Raw genomic sequence first — 16,544 nt, 5'->3', positions numbered from 1 at the left:
TATGGCTCTACGATTTCCATGATGCAGGAAACACAATCAGAACTGCCAAATTTGATAAGGAAAATGGAATCAACTGTAAATATGTTGTACAAACATGCTGTAACTGTAAAAATTGCCAAAATGTTGATGCAATTTATAAAACTCATGGTTCCCAACAATTAAACGCATTTTTCTTTGTGGTCTATCTGCAGACACACAGTGGCTACAGGGTAAGCCTACTACACGATATACCCTTGAAATGGTTAGGTTCAGGCACGATAACTACTTGGCCAGAGTTGGCAAAGGCCTCAGGGGTGTGTGTCATGAAGTTAAGTGGGTGTGTCATGTAGTCTGTGAGACTGCATCCAGACCCGTCTCGTTTTTTCACAGTGAACACACACATACAGAGGCAGCACGCTCATCACTTCAACAAACTCTCAGGAGTGCAATCACATCGGCAGACGTGAGATGCACCTTTGTTGAAGACTTTGTGGCTGTATATGGAGAGTTACTGTTTCTGGTTGAGCACTGTAAACAAGGAGCGTTTCCCCATTCGTCTGATCCACTAAGGGTGAATCCCATTTCTCTTTTCTACCCCTACCCCTTAGCCCTACCCCTTGTCCCTTGCCCCTTGAAATGGAGTGCCAAGGGGTAGGGCCGAAAGTCAACCCCTCCGAATTGGGACACCCCTTCGACAATCGCGTACGTCATCAGTAGTCGCCGCTGCCTCTTACATAGGCAGATGCGACGAGCTAATGCTACCGTCACATTCGATTTGTGTATGACATTCCTGCATGTTGTATCCCATAACGCTATCAATGTAACTGAATACCAGCAGCGAGGTTGCCAAAGTTATTATTGATAACGTTATCACTGCAGATTATCATCAGGGCTGCCCACAGAGCACCGCTAGTGGCATTCAGCCTGGCAACGGTAACCACGTAACTGAAGCCTTGACTACTATCGATTTTTTTGGGGGTTTTTTTTTACGAGGAAAATGACCACTACACATTGAAACAACGTTAAAATAGACAATAAAGTGGTTTTCGTACATTTTAAAACTTCGTTCATGGAGAAAATACCGGTCTTGCAAGGCATTCTGAGAAATCTGTCGTACCCCTCCCTTTGGAGTGTGCCTCGGAAAAATCTCCGTTTGGAGGGGTACATAGCCCTACCACTTCCCCCTACCCCTCCGTCATAATGGGAATTGGGACACCCCTACCCCTCCACGTGAACGCGCAAAACGGAGGGGTAGGGCCAAGGGGGAGGGCCAAGGGGTGAAATGGGATTCAGCCTTAGACGGGATGTTGGAGCTACATGTGGAGGGAGGCTGTCTTACAGAAGATTTGTCTGATAAAACAGTGGTGCATTCATTCACGTTCCTTAACACACCCTCATGAAAACGTCTTGAGTGAGGCTACCCATGCTTCCCTGCCTTCTGGTCCCACTCACATGCACTGTGAAGTTGGTTGACTCCTTCGTGCGCCGACGTACTTCCGCAAAAGCCTTGGTCAAACCTTTCTCAACGCTCTCACTGAAGTTGCAGAACCGCACATCTATGTGACCGGGAACAAACTGCAGCACTGCACAGAGTGAAGAGAGGAAAACAAGAGTTTAAGATCACATTTAAAATCTGAAGGTTACAACTAACAAGTAAATGTTGAAAACAAGACAGCTTGTTGAAAGGTCATTTACCTGTGTGGATTTGATATTTACGGTCTGGTGTAGTCCAGCTGGGAGACACAGACAGGAAGCGGCGCCCAGACCGTCGCAGAGCATTGATGACAGATAAGGCCGTGTACACAACTGGACCAGACACCACTCGAAACACAAACTTTGGTGGGGGGTCCACAACCTTAACAGACAAAGCAGGAATATATGACAGAGAAATCACTCATTGGAGTCATTCATTCACAGTTAAGTGGCTTGTGTTAAAAAAGCAGCTGATGTTTTTAAGAGGTCATTGCAATCTTGTGGATCTTGATGTGACTACTCCTTTTTATCACAAAACCACTGATGGCTTTCATCTGCCACCACTGTGACGTTCACTCACACAAGCACAATACTTAGACCCACATGTGCGTCATTACATGAAGGTTCATCCACTTCAGAATCATTTTTTATTCTAATAGGATCTCTTATACATTAAAATGTGCCTATGTTGCCTTTGCATGACTTCTTAATTGCTAAATAAATGCTAAAACCTTGGTATTACCTTCAAATTAATAACATAGCTTAACTCTTGTTGAGGTAAACTTACCTGCAGCTCCACAGACTTGTTGAATTCCCCTTTCAGTATGTCTCTCACTTGAGATTTGGCATATCCAACAGTGGCCCCAGAAGGAAAACCTGTAGAAGAAAGTATACGAATGGTTACAGTCTTATTTTGTTCGCACACATTTCATACACCATGCATATGGATTACAAAAAGTTGGAATTTAACACAAAGTATAATTAAATGCAAAAATGTACCAATTTTCACTAAATACGCAGGCCTGTCGAGGTCACAGAGGTACTGCCTTGATGTTGTCGCTGTATTTGTGCTCTTTCCGTTGGTGGTTGAGATGACGTTGACACTAGTTGAGGCTTCAGTGGTGGCAGGAGTTCTAGTCGTGGTTTGATGAAAAGTAGGGGTGGCAGCTGTAGTTGCAGGTACAGCAGAGACTGTATTAGCTTCACTGCTAGTTGGAATCAAGGTCATTGTGGCTGGGATGTCAACTCCATCTTCAGTCACCCCCTGATCACCCAGCACGTCTGGGGGGACCACAGTAACATTCGACATGGGTTCAGTTGAAACTACAGTGATATTGAGAGTTGGTTGAGTTGTAGTAGCAGAGTCTTGGGGAGTTAACTCTGTTGTATCAGCAGTGGTGTTGTCAGCAGGTTCAGGTTCAACGGGGGAGAAGGCTATGGTTGCAGTTAAGACAGGAGTGGCATGTATGGTACTTTGTGGGAATGACTCTGTGACAAACCAGTGTACATCTGTCAGAGAGGAGGAAGACATTACATCATCTGGCAGCAAAGGTGTGGAACTGGGTAGCATAGCTTCTTTTAATGCAGTGCTGTCCAGGCCTACAGTTAGTGTAGCTGCAGACCAATCTGTAGTGGACAACTGATTACCCCAGCTGGACGAAGAGGGATCAAAGAAGTGGGTTGGGACTATGGAAGGATCCAGAAAAGGCTCAGACGCATTGACCAGCTGAGGACTCTCCTCTGTGGTTACTACTGTCGTTGAATCATCATGAGGCTCAAACCCTGACATATCACTGGAGTACTCGTCCTCAGTCAGATTGGCATCAGTGGTGGAGCTGCTGTTGGGTGTGATGTCTGTAGAACTGATGGACACCACGGTAATGTTCCCTCTTTGTTCAGCGGTGTCTGAACTGTTGTTCTCCTTGGTCAACTGAGTGGTGTAATACTCCAAGCTGTTCATGTCAGGTAAGAGGACATCTGTGGGCTGAATTGTGAAAGCATCGGGCCAGTCTATGTCTGATGCATCGGGTACATCACTGTTAGATGAGGGAGTAGGTTCCAGTGCATAGTGAATTGTAGAGGAAATAGGCGAGGGATAAATGGATTTTAGTGCAACAATGGTGCTAGGTGCTGTGATGATGCTGGGCGAAGGTGAGATATGAAGATGATGCAAAGACGTAAGGGATATGCCTACTCTGGAAGGGAAGGACGTGTCATAGCTTTCTGTATAGTCCTCCAGATCATACGAGTCAGAGGGCACCTTGGTTACCAGAGAGTAGTCCTCTCCATCGGAATTTAAGAATGACATTGTTTCCAAGTAGTCCCCAGAACCCCAGTCCAACTCCATGGTGTTGGTGGGGTAGAAGTCCTCTGGAGATACCTCAGTGGGTTCAGATGAAGAGGGAGTGGAGAGGGGGGTGATGGAAGGCACATTGTAGCCAGGGGCCAAAATCTCAAGTGGGTTTGGTAGCATTTTTACGTCATATGCTGGTTTGTTCTCGTTCAAGGGGGAACTGCTGGGGCTCAGCTGGTCCACATCCAGGATATTACCATGAGCTTCATCTGCCAGAGAGCCAGCAAAAGCCAGTTTAGGGGACTCAAGAGGAAGTGAGGTCATCACTGCCAGAGTTTGTTCTGATGCACCATCCTGTTGCTTGCCCACAGTCACTTTCTGCTCAGAAGTTAGGCCTCGCTGAGGTGTTGCTGACCTTGCAAAAGCATCAGGGCTTAATGGTGTTATGGATATATTTGACTGAGAATGCAGCTGGGATTTTGTAAGCGCTGGAGAGGAAGAGGAAGATTGCTTAGCAGAATTTGTCCAGGCAAGCTTCCAGTTTGTAGAGAGTTTAACTGGTGCCTCAAATTGTGGACTAGACTCCAAAACAGGTTCAGAGGGGCTTAATGATGGAGAGGAAAGAGAAAGTGCTTCTTCTGCACGGGAATGTCCCCACTGAAAGTGTGGGATGTCTGCAGTCCTAATGTCACGGTTTGGTTCAGAAATGGGTGGCAGGGCACCAGGTGAGTCTGGGCTCTCAAAGGCAGTATGATCTGAGGCTGGTAAGGCTGCTGGTGATGACCCTGTTGAACTTGAAACATCTCCAGCAAATCCCACGGGGTGGTGTTTGGAGCTCAACAGAGACTCATCTGTAGAAGAATAAAGAGAATGCTTAAGTTTAGTGTTGAATGAATTCATGCCTGACATCAAACAAAATAAATAACAGGGACACATTCAATCTGATTTCTTTTACTCACCAATATATTTACCAATATAACCTCTGAGAGCGAATTTAAGCAACTCTTTTCTCCACAACTTCAGGATGTAAATGACTTAGAAAAGCAGTTACTTATTTACACGAATGTGTTACCTGATATCAGTTCCAAGATTCAATCAACTGTAATGTCATCCCTCTTAACAAAAACAAAGAGTCCAAATGGTTGAGCAGAGAGGCAGGTTGAGACCAAGCATGACTGCATGGCAGAGACGCAGGCACCCCAAAGTAAGCTACGTTATGATATATGAACAACAATGGGATTACATCAGTGGGATAACTGAAAAAAGTGTGTTCCCTCAATGGCCCAAAATGACCAAATGAATATTGATCTGTGAGGAAATAAAAAAGAAGATAAAGCTGGTCGTCTCTGGAGCACAGGTCACAGTGTTAAATATAGTGACGATACAGCAACAGAAAGACACTTCATTGAAACTGTAGGAGAAAGCTGTGGTGGGTTTAGGATGTTATGTGTAACCCTGGCCTCTATTTAGATAAAATCAATACCATATTGACAGATGATTTACAAACTGCATGTATTATTGATACAAAGTGGAATTCAAGATCGATGAAATAGTGTGGTTGGTTCACCACACAACACTGGTTATTCAGTAAACCCATTTCACCCTATACTACAGGAACCTGCACCATGTACAAAGTAGACAACACATTTACAACTTCACTTAGAGCTTGCTGGCTCCTGCTTACACCTGGCCACTAGTCTAATACCCCATTTGCTTAAGCGATTACAAAATGGAACCATTAATCCTGAGGAAAATGGCAATAAGATGAGGAAGTAAGGAAACACTCGCAGGCTGATACACTGCCATGATAAAAAGATCAAGCTAGACTACAATGTGAAATCATAACAAAAGCTGACAATGACTGTTTTCCACAGTTCCAGCACAGTAAGGGATTATGCTGACATACATGCACTGACCATATGTTCCACAATGAACGAGTGGCCGTCCTGGCTCATCACTTTGATAGCCTGGGCTCTTACCGATGCACTCTAGGGAGAACATCTTATATCCTTTTCTCTGGTACCTGACCTTGGAGTGATGGATGGTGAAATTATCAGCTCATCAGGAAGCAACTCTACCTCTTACACACAACGCTCAAATCCTTAAGGGCAACATCAGACCAGCCAAAATGTAGAAATGGCAAATGTGGCTTATGCAACACATCTCCGACTTAATTTGTGCCAAGGGCCTTTCTCTCCACATTGCATAACATATCATGCATGATTTAATTTGGGAAGCGCCTTGATTGCACTACATGGTAAGGGTCTGACAGTGTAAGATGGGAAGAGAATAATTCTTAAATAAGTCATGGTAATAGACCTTTAGACAGTTGTAGCTGTTTAAGTTTGTCTATTCTATATCCTCAAATCTGCTTCATACATTTTCCATTAGAATAATATTCAAAGCCCAAACAGATGTTTCATGGTTCTGTCGAAAGCAATCTTTAGACTTTATGTGGTTGCCTCCACAGTACTGTTAGACAGGAGCTGCTGAGGATAAATGGGACAGGTTACGAGAGATGAGTTAAGGTGCCAGCTTACATAAAACAAAGTGCTATCCTACAGTATGGTTCATGGGGTTAAAGAATCAGAATGAACCATAATGGATGCACAGAGTATACAAACATAAACAAAACACACCAAGAAGAAAACACACAACAATTCTGCTTAATAAGCTCAATGCAGACTGCATGTCTTAAATTTGTCCTTGAAAGTAGGTCTTCTTGAGCAGGGCAAGACTTTAAAAGCACAATTATTGCCATTGCCAGAAGGAAGCCACCAACAGCCTCTACATAGTGACTCAGCAGCTGCTGGTAATATTGCTGCTCTCTGTAGTGCACATCAGCTCTGGAAAATCATACACACTTGAAAGTAGCAGCAGAATCAGCTGAGGGTGAAGACTATTTTTAACACTGGGAACAAACAACGGATCACTTATAAAAAGCATCAACAAAAAAATACATACATCTGAAGGATCATCTTCAATTTACTGCATCACTTCACACAAGAAGACTGCCTCTGGCTGGGCCCGGGAGAAAACTCCCAACTTAATTATAACCTACACTAGTACCTTAATTGAGTCAACATGCGATTATAACAGAGCCCATTGGAGAGGACTTGGAAAGGAAAAGCCAAGGCTTTCTTGTCTGAAGGCGAGTCTGTGCTGCACATTCTCCAAAGTGCCACACAGCTCCTTGTCTGCTGTGCCAAGTGTTTGAACCCCCGGGGATGTATCACACAGCTGGTCAGATGCACACGCTCTTACCACATTCAGAGCAGACCAAATAATGTTCTTTTAATCCATTAAAAGGAGGATCAAGTCTCATGTTCTATGCAGGCTGTTTACTGAGTTTTCAGTTTTGTGGGGAAGTTATAAATAATCACAAAAATGGAGCATGAAAAGAAGAAGCCACAGCATTTGGTGTACTGTGCTCTTCTACAATCTAATTGTGTAAATGCTACAGATATATAAAAGAACACAAGTCTGACATTATACACAAGCTCTGCAGAAGACCATGTGTGTTGGAAGAACACGCTGGTGTTTGAGGTCCTGCTATGGTACATGACCCCAAAATGTCACCTCATCTCAGCACACCCCTCCACTGACAAACTAATTCATTTATAGTCACATTTAGGACAATTAGACATGCATGGATAGATTAAAAACACCCAGCTAATTGGGACAAAGATCATTAGTAGCAGGTGATTGATGACATTACTTGTACTGATGTCAACTGTGAGAACGAATGTTAAGGAGGGTATAGCGAGCCAAGAATCAATGCTTTCTGTCACAACAAAGCACTGTGTTTTCAATCACTGCTGTAGGTTAATCTCAGCTTCGCAAGATTAAAAATTAGTGTGAAAATATTTGAACAAAAAACGCACGAAAACCTATAAAATAAAATGCAAAACTGTGCCAAGCCAAAGCTGGAGGTTCTTAATAATTAAGCAGGCTTGGTCTTAATATGTGATGGCTTATCTTGGGTAACGACAGTCAGGGCTCAGCACGACAGACAGCAGCCAGGCACAGAGCGAGTGAAATTGGCCTGAACTGGGGCTAACATTACAGTAAGCAGAAATTGACAAAGGCCTTCAAGACCAAGCCGCGCTGCCACCTGTTCCCCGAAACATGAGTGTGTCACACTCGGCTGGCCACGCATTGTTGGGCACGTCCGTGAAACTCAGCGCTGAGACCCATGCAGAGGGAAACCTTTAAATTTCAGGTCATGAGAGCATAAACGTCAAGTTCTCATTTTATGCAGTCCAGTTTTTCTTCTCTCTTCCTAATCTCCCTCTCCTGGTCGGTCACCTTTTCTCTTTCTATAGCATGTGAATCATTTCAACAAAAGGTCCTCATTTCGCTGCCAATCAGAACTCATTACAGGAACAGGGACGGCCGTTATTATATTAGTGATAAATAAAATATACGACTAGTTTATAAAGATTCATGTAAGGAGTTTAAATAAAGAAATATTATCCTGCTTCCTCTCAAAGAAGCTGTCTGCTTGTAAAAGACATGGATGAAAAAACTATGCCACAGTCTCATTACTCTGACAACACTGCAGAATTAAAGCAGTGAGATTCTCATTTATCATTACAGGAAAAATCTCACACTAATGACATTTCATTTCCATTCATCAGGCCTTGATGTGTCTTTTATACTAGACTTGATCTAATGAATAGCTGCCTGGAATGGTGGCACGGTGACACAGGGGTAAGCACAGCTAGAAGGTCCCGGGTTCGATTCCCGCCTGGGGCACTGTGGGCGCCAGGGGCGTGTCCTCCACCATGAACCAGGAAAGGGGCCTTTCTGTGTGGAGTTTGCATGTTCTCCCCATGTTCACCTGGGGTATCCTACATAAAATACCCCCAGTAAAAACATGCAATAAGATCACCACCTGACCAATGGTGACAAAAGGAACTGGGTCCCTGGGCGCCGCTGTCGGCTGGCAGCCCACCCCTCCTGGTCTGCCGCAGAGGAAGGACTGACCAGGATGGGTTAAATGCGGAGAAAGAATTTCGCTGAAGCATGGCGTGTGCAGTTTCCCCTCTATAACTATGCATGTTGTGCTGTAATCAATAAAGGATTCTTCTTCTTCTTCTTCTTCTCTGGATATGAGCTGTGCTAAATTTGCATTTGACCAAACTGACAAGTTAAAGAAACCCGCAATTCCAAGCCAGCATGTGTGGTTTATAAACAGGTAGTTATTCGATTGTTTTATTCCCTCTACTTATGAATCATTCACAACATGCACAGCTGCCACTGACAAGTAAGAGGAAGCATTACGTGTGTGTTTTTTTTGTTTGTTTGTTTGTTTTTTGACATACCTTTGCTGTTCCTGACAAGGTGCTGTAGAATGCTGTATATTTATTAATAATTTCCATCTATAACAGCAGATTCCGTGAAAACCAATTTGTCCATAGTTAAGCACACAATGACACAAAAGCAATGCTCTTCTTGTGGCCCGGTTGGTTTGTTCTACTTCTGTTTATACATCTGGTTACAGGCTCGGATCAGTGCCTGCAATCATGTAAAAAGGATTCTGACAAGAGAGATTATTACTGCTGCTGGCTGATCTCATGTTCCTTTCTAAAATCGCCACAATAGAATCAAAAGATAGGGTGGAGAGACTGAGCTGCACGCAGACACAACTTCAGGCATCTGAAATAGCACTAACCCATTTACCCAGGATGGATCTTCTCGAAACCTTATGAGATCCTGTATCGAATCATCACAGCTCTCCACTAACCTACATTATGTGTCTGACTGTTTAGGAGAGGCCCATGGAGTCTGAATAAACCAGGATTTACAAATACACATTTAGATGGCAGAAGAAACTGTTCTAAAAATCTGCCTACTGTGACAAGGCAGATTTAATTTCAGTGCCTCCTCCAAACAGACAGATCAGTAAGAAACTGTTCAGCTACATCCCATAATATAGAGGGCCAAGAAATGTTTAGCTTTGTTGCATTTAGCGCAGTGCAGCTACAAATGTCACTTTTGTGCTTACATCTATAGAAAAAGAGAACAAGGTAACATCCTAAACTGAATCACTGTACTTTAACACAGTGAAATATCCGGGCGTGTTCGAGCTGACAGACACAACAGTTCAGTTGGAAGCTGCATTTGCAGAACATGAGAAGGACAACAAATGTGTTTCTGCTTCCATCTGTTTCAAGGCAAGTGGTTGGGTGAAGTCCAAATAAGATTTGCCTGGTGAAAGGATGAGTATGTCTTTCGGTGCAAGAAACATTACTTCCAAGCTCTCAGTGTAAACACATTACACACGAGCAGAGAAACACACACCACAAAGATATGAGGTCCAACTGAATTGTTCAATACTGATTTTTGGGAATTTACCAACTTTAATTATCAGAATAAGGTACCCATAGCAGAATCAGCCAAGGAGCTGTGAAACACACAGACGTGTGCTTGTGTGTGCGCACCACACACAACAGTGCACGCATGCCTATGAATGTGTGTCGAGAAACCTGAGATACCATTTCCAGAGCCTTCTAATGATATCATTTCCTATGTTTGCCAGACTCCTTATTGCAAAAAAAAAGTAATTTAATGGTTGTGTAATTTGAAAAGAAAAAAGAAGAGAGAGAAGAAAGGGTCTTTTGATATTAATGCTAGCTAACAACAACCCCACACATGGTTCTGTTTTCAGCTAAGCCCATTGCGTGACTGGCTCTTTTCAGTTGGCAGGAGCTGCGTACACCGAGTGCAGTTCAACAATCAAGATACGGCTGTGTTGACATTTGGTTTATCGGGAAAGCTTTTAAGATGGGAAAGATTCCATTGTTTTTATCAGTGGAGTTCAATTAGATTATGCTCTCTGCCAAAGCCCCCCCACCCGCAGCAAAAAACTAGTTTGACATCATAAGGGGTGCATTTATTATAGACATACAGTTGCTTTCCAGTTCACTTAATTGTCAACTTTAGCCTACATCAAACAGTAAAAATATATCAACAACAGAAAGGTTAGAAATACGTTTGAACGCTAATCCAAATCTTGTCCATGATCCAGCAGACCAATAAAGGTTAATGCAAAATATAAAGTTTTGCTGTTGGAGGGGTTGCCAACATCTACCATAAATTAATTTGTTGATCTGATTTGGCCCGAAATTTGCATGAAAATGGAGACCTGGCTGAGGTCATGCCTGCACTGCATGACAGATTTATGTGACCCTTGTTTTGTTTTCCAGAGGGGATACTTTTTAAGATAAGAGAAAGAGGAGTGCAAAAAGAGGGGGAGGAGAGGGGAGTAGCACAAGAGTCCAATTGAGAAAGACGAAGAGAGGTAACAGAAGAAGAATGAGGGAATGTGAGTTAAAGGAACAGGGAAGCTGACTTTCAGGGAGTCTTTAGGGATTTGTAGCATGCTGGGCTACTGTATAACAGATTTAAGGACTTAAGTTCATAAAAGCTCACACAAACTCACAGGGGTCTCCCCAGAAGTCATGGCTATGATGGTATGACATATTTCAAGAGCTGATGATGAATGAAATGCCAGTATGTCATTCTTTAAGAAAAGCCCACACACATGCACGCACAGATAAACACACAAAATTTGGGTACACTCCTTCACTTTCCGAAGTCTTGATTTTCCTCGAAAGACAGGAAGGCAAGGACCTGTAACCAGAGAGGCCCAGAGGACTGCGTCAGTCAGCAGCCTCCTCTACCTCTACCTCCTCCTTCCAGCGCGGGCCACTCATTCTCGGGCTTCAGGTCGTGGGAGAACAAACACTGTCTGCTGGGCTGGGTCAAGCTCTCTTCAAAAGGTAGCTGTTTTCTAACGGCCCTACAAGTTAATATGTGAGCAGAAAATGGAAATATCTGTGCAGGCTGAGGCAAAATACTGACTGTTTCTTAGTAGTTGCTGTGATGTTGAAAAGTCCAAACCAAAATGATTTCGCCTGGAGTGGCTTGAAAAAGGCCAGGCTGAACCCCACCATCTGCTCTGATAAATATATAAATAATCAGCTGCAGTTCATTTCAGCACATAGTGATTTGGGCTCAGCACAATATGGCCTCAATGTTGCCTTCTGTCAAATCGGAAACTTTGTATTTCACATTTCAAGCTCCCAATGCTGACAGGCCATTAGCACAAGAAGCTGTAAGGGCACAGTCTGGGAAATCTATTTGGAATAAATAAAGGTTTACTGCAGGCTTGTGCAGCAACAACCACTGTCGAGAGAACTGTTTCTATCACAGTCTGAGAGATATTAGCGTTCTTAGTTGTACAGCTGTGATTACAGACACAGACAATAATGACACATTTAATCAAAGACAGCGTGCCTTTAGTGATTCTCTGACATACAAATCATGTCAAGGTAACTTATTAATAGCTGGCAAATAACAAAACAAAAACAAAGAAACACTGAGTGAGCTGTTTCAGTGACTGATCAAATAAGATTGTTGTTCCTACACAATATTCATGCTATGTTTACACACTTGCAGGACGCTGAAGCTGCAGTGGAAAATTGCCTTGGTAAAGCACATAAAAGGGTACACAAAATCACTAACAGATGTACATTCACAAGCCCCCACTATGGTACCCTCACATCACAATCTACCAGTATGATGCAGGTAATGGCAGACAACTGGAAAAAATTAGGGAAGTGAGACTGTGACCATCCTTAGAATAGTTGACTGTTTCATGACTTTGACGTGTGAATGTGAAATCGGAAAGTATAATGATGGATACTTATAAGCAAGTGGAAGGATGATGTTAAAAAGCTGCTTTCCGTCTGTTATCATTGACCACCAGCAGACCAGCTTCCACTGCTCTCCACACAACCAAATAACGCTGGGACAGGCCAGTCAGCAGACAGGCAGGGAGGGTCAGCCACCGGCCACTTTCCAATAGATCTTTCTGGTCAAGCTGCAGGCCTGGTGAGAGCAAAAGTACCCACTGTTTGGCTCTTGATAGGTCCTACCCATTGATCTGCAACTGGCTCCCAGCGCTAATGAATAATGAATGGCCATATTGTCATCCTGCACAGATCACATTTCACATGGCAACGGACTGCGCTGGTAATTAGCCAGGACTTTGCTGGCCTGCAGCTTGCTGTGCTGAACTTGCCAGCCACTGCACTGCAGAGAGAGATATTGCTGAAGCAAAACTGCAAGGGCACTTCATGATATTATCACATAAAAATTCATAATTATATTCTTCACATTTGTGACGACCTTTCATTTCAGATCCAGGGTATATACGTGGAACCATTTCTCTCACAGAAACTGAGCAGAGGACCGGAAAGACCAAGAGAAGCAGAGAAAATTACTGTATGATGTCAGGTCTGGAGGAACAATTATACGTAGGTCGCCATGCTCTATTTGACCTAGAAACTAGAAAGTGTGCTTCTGAGTCTGTGAGAGGAAAGCTGAGTGGCTGGTGATTTCACTGTTGAAACAGACCATGGAAACACAGTTGTATAACAATGGGTGAGGAAGAGGAGAACCTCCGTCATACAATAACTCGGAGTTTACCATAAAACTTACTGTTATATAACTTCATTTTACACCACAGACATACAAGTAACAGTTTTCACTTTTCTGCTACTGTCTTGTGCAATCATGTCCACTCTGAAACAGCGTTTGTTCTTAGCTTAACTAACTTAGCTCATGTAATACTGACTCAGCAGTCTTAGGAAAAGGTCACACTTCTTGCCAGGATTTTACATCACATTGGGAGATATTAACTGAATTTTTATCACCCATATAGATATATTGCACGATTACTTGACACAAATTACCTAAAATAAAAGAAATTTGTGCCTTAAGAGACTGGAAAATGTGGTTAAAGCCAGTAAATGTCAAAGGGCAGCATTTTTAAAGGAATGGGCCAAAACCAGAGCAACATTGATAGCAGTAAAGTGTAATCTTATGGTTGTTAAATTTCTTACAATTATTTATTCTTAAACTAAACCAAAAAAGCCCATTCCTTGATGTTCCCATTGTGCAACAATGTTAGCACCAATTTAGAGTGCACATAGGCTAATTCAGAACAGCATGCAGCTCTCTGAAATCCATCCAAACCATGGCTCATAATCCTATTCTCCTGTGATACAGTGGTTTCCAGGCTGCCACAGGAGAACTGCCAATACGATGCTCCACAAAGTGTTGCATGTAGCATAGTGTGATCATCACAAACCACGAGGACAGATCAACCAAAACTAGACTCTTCGCTTTGGCAGAAGATGTCTTCCTGTCAGAGACAAAACAACTCTGATAGATCCCTCGTCCCAATGATGCCTTCCTATGAAAACACAGAATAGTAAAAGCACAGCAAAATGTGCGCCAACTTTCAAATTTTCCCATTTTATTACACAGATTGAGTCACTTGGTAAGTGACTGTTAGCGAAAAGTGACATGGGTGTCAAAATACTACACTACAAGCCGAATTATTCATGCTGTATTTTGTCCACCAGGTCACTGAGAGTTTGAGAGAATCTGAAATGTGACTTGGACTCTTTTACAAAGGCCTCACAAATGAGCAGTAAACTGAAGAAAGCAGATAGCCCACATTAATGGTCATCAAATTAAAAAAGCTGTGAGTGAAGGTGTGTAATAAGAGTATGAGTTTAAGATTTACTGACTTCCTGCATAAGGCTTACATTGTGGCATTTACTGCATAATCCTATAACAACGTAATATCATGAGTTTTTGGCTGCTCTTAAAGCATGTTCTTTTCACTGGGCAATGTGGAGCTGGAGGCGTCTTGGTGGGATCATGTCACTATCCATGAAAGTAAGCCTGAAGAAAACACCCATCAAGTGGATGGATTTAGACCCTTTCTCTTTCTCTAATTACTGGAAATTGGTTTAACTCTACAGTCTGTGGGCTAAAGGGATAGGGTCACCTCATCGCTTGGAAAAATCCAGAATCAAACATTTAAGTCTTCTTCATTATAAATATCACAACTAACCAAGGTCATGCAGCAGCCCTGACTTTGTTTACATGGAAATGAGGACCTTTGTAAGCACATGAGATAAACTACCAGATATGGACTTTCTGGTTTCACTGCATACATTACTAAACTGAAGGTAAGAAAACATAAAGTTGCACTTATGGGGCTATATGCTACTATGCAACTGCGCTACGTAATTTCTTCTTTTGGGGGGATGACGAGCTTTAAATAGAAGAGTTGGCAACAGTTGCCTGAGAGTCAGGGCAGCATGCTTATGAATGGAAGGTCGCTGGTTAAGCTGGCCTTGAGCAAGGCACATAATGACCCCGACTGCCCCAGCGCAGCTGCTCAGCTGCCCACAAACAAGACCGCGGTTGTATTAAACATCTCTGAGATGTGACTGTGTGAAGTACTGCTGAGAACACGCATGCATGCTGAGCAAACCTCCTCTAAGTGAAAGCGTAAAGAAAAAGATAAGATGGTTCAAACTTTTGGGCAAATTTACGGTGACCCTGCACTGGACAAGTAGTTCAGAGAATGGATAGATGGCTGTAGGCTCCTGATTTCTCTAATACGATCCTCAAGAAGAAATTAACCATTACCAGAAATGAATCCATCAGGACAAATGTTAGGTTGGATCTTGGATGCCATTAACACATTTGCCTGCACACACATATTCAGCAGGTTTATGTAGCATTCATGTTTAGTGTAATTTATGCACTTATTCAGTTAGATTAAGTTAAACAGCAGAAAGATGCTGGGTTGGGTTTCAATATGTGGACCTTGCAGTCCAATGAGTACCATATTCACTATTTTGCCACTACTTCAAAGCAGACCGAACCACAACGAATAAGATACTGATCTGCATCAGTTATGTAAAACAAGGGAAAAATCAGTGGATCATGTTGTGTGAGTCAGCGAAAGGTATTCTCTTACCTGCAACAGGTGAGTCAGCTGCGATCACTGTTACCAACACTGTCATCCCCAGAAACACTGCGCGCTGGCCGTGGGCACGCACAAGAGCCCTGAGCATGACCACCAAACCCACAGACGAGACTAAACCTGCCATGATACGGTGGGGGTAAGGTCAAGGCATTTCACCCAGTTCAGAAGAGAAGATTCATTCCAGAGAGACGATGGAGCTGTGGGTTATTTCGGGCTGCGTGGTTCGGTCTCCTTTAGTTAAAGGCCCGTCCTTCCATAACACGTGCTTGCAGTGAAGAATGGCTGTTGACGACAAAAGAGCAACAGTGTGACACTCAAAACAAAGCAACCGCATTTACCGTTACCACTTGACCATCACTCCATTGATCAGCCATTCACTGGAAACAACCACTGCTAATCTGAAATGCACAGGAGCACACTTTCTATTTATATTATTCAAAACCTTTACGTGATTACGCTTAAACTCCCAAAACCCACATTAATGGGAATAACTGCAACACCTGTAGTAAAAGAAAGGCTCATTCACGCAAGGAACAGATCTGCCACTTGGAACAGGATTATTCGTCCAAGCCTGACAATTTTTCTGAGGAAATTTACTATTTCTATTTTTCATTTTGCCTGATCTTTGCACTGGACTGCTGAATTTGGATTTGGTTTGTTTTGGATTTGACAAAAATATGTTAAATGGCTTCACTCTCACCCTGTCTCACTGAAAATACACAGAACTAGAATGTAAAAAAAAAATAAATAAAAGTTTACATCTGATGTTAAAATAAACAAATAGCACACAGAGTTGTCTTATGTGTTATACTAACCTGACACATTTCACGCACATGGCCAACCAGGTCATTATAGATTAACGCTAATAACATTAGTCAAAAAAGACACAGAAATGATTAATTATTACCCCACTGTGTCAACTAAACTAGCCTGCTA

General features: G+C 42.8%; 1 protein-coding gene across 2 annotated transcripts in view; it reads right to left on the bottom strand.

The window, feature by feature from the left end:
• The window catches only part of LOC139337096 (UPF0606 protein KIAA1549), a 37,067-nt gene that overhangs the window by 20,000 nt on the left and 523 nt on the right, over positions 1-16,544 (bottom strand). For both annotated transcript variants that reach the window (XM_070971470.1, XM_070971471.1), the window contains exons 2-6: positions 15,600-15,890; positions 2,452-4,596; positions 2,240-2,328; positions 1,675-1,834; positions 1,432-1,562 (exon numbers count right to left, since the gene is read on the bottom strand). In XM_070971470.1, the coding sequence (XP_070827571.1) occupies positions 1,432-1,562; positions 1,675-1,834; positions 2,240-2,328; positions 2,452-4,596; positions 15,600-15,732 (2,658 nt within the window). In that variant the 5' untranslated portion in view covers positions 15,733-15,890. The remainder of the gene's footprint in view (positions 1-1,431; positions 1,563-1,674; positions 1,835-2,239; positions 2,329-2,451; positions 4,597-15,599; positions 15,891-16,544) is intronic.

This window comes from Chaetodon trifascialis, chromosome 10, assembly GCF_039877785.1.
Source record: "Chaetodon trifascialis isolate fChaTrf1 chromosome 10, fChaTrf1.hap1, whole genome shotgun sequence".
NCBI classification, from domain to species: Eukaryota; Metazoa; Chordata; class Actinopteri; order Chaetodontiformes; family Chaetodontidae; genus Chaetodon; species Chaetodon trifascialis.
Note: the sequence above shows the minus strand (reverse complement) of the source record. Positions and strands in the feature narration are given on the sequence as shown.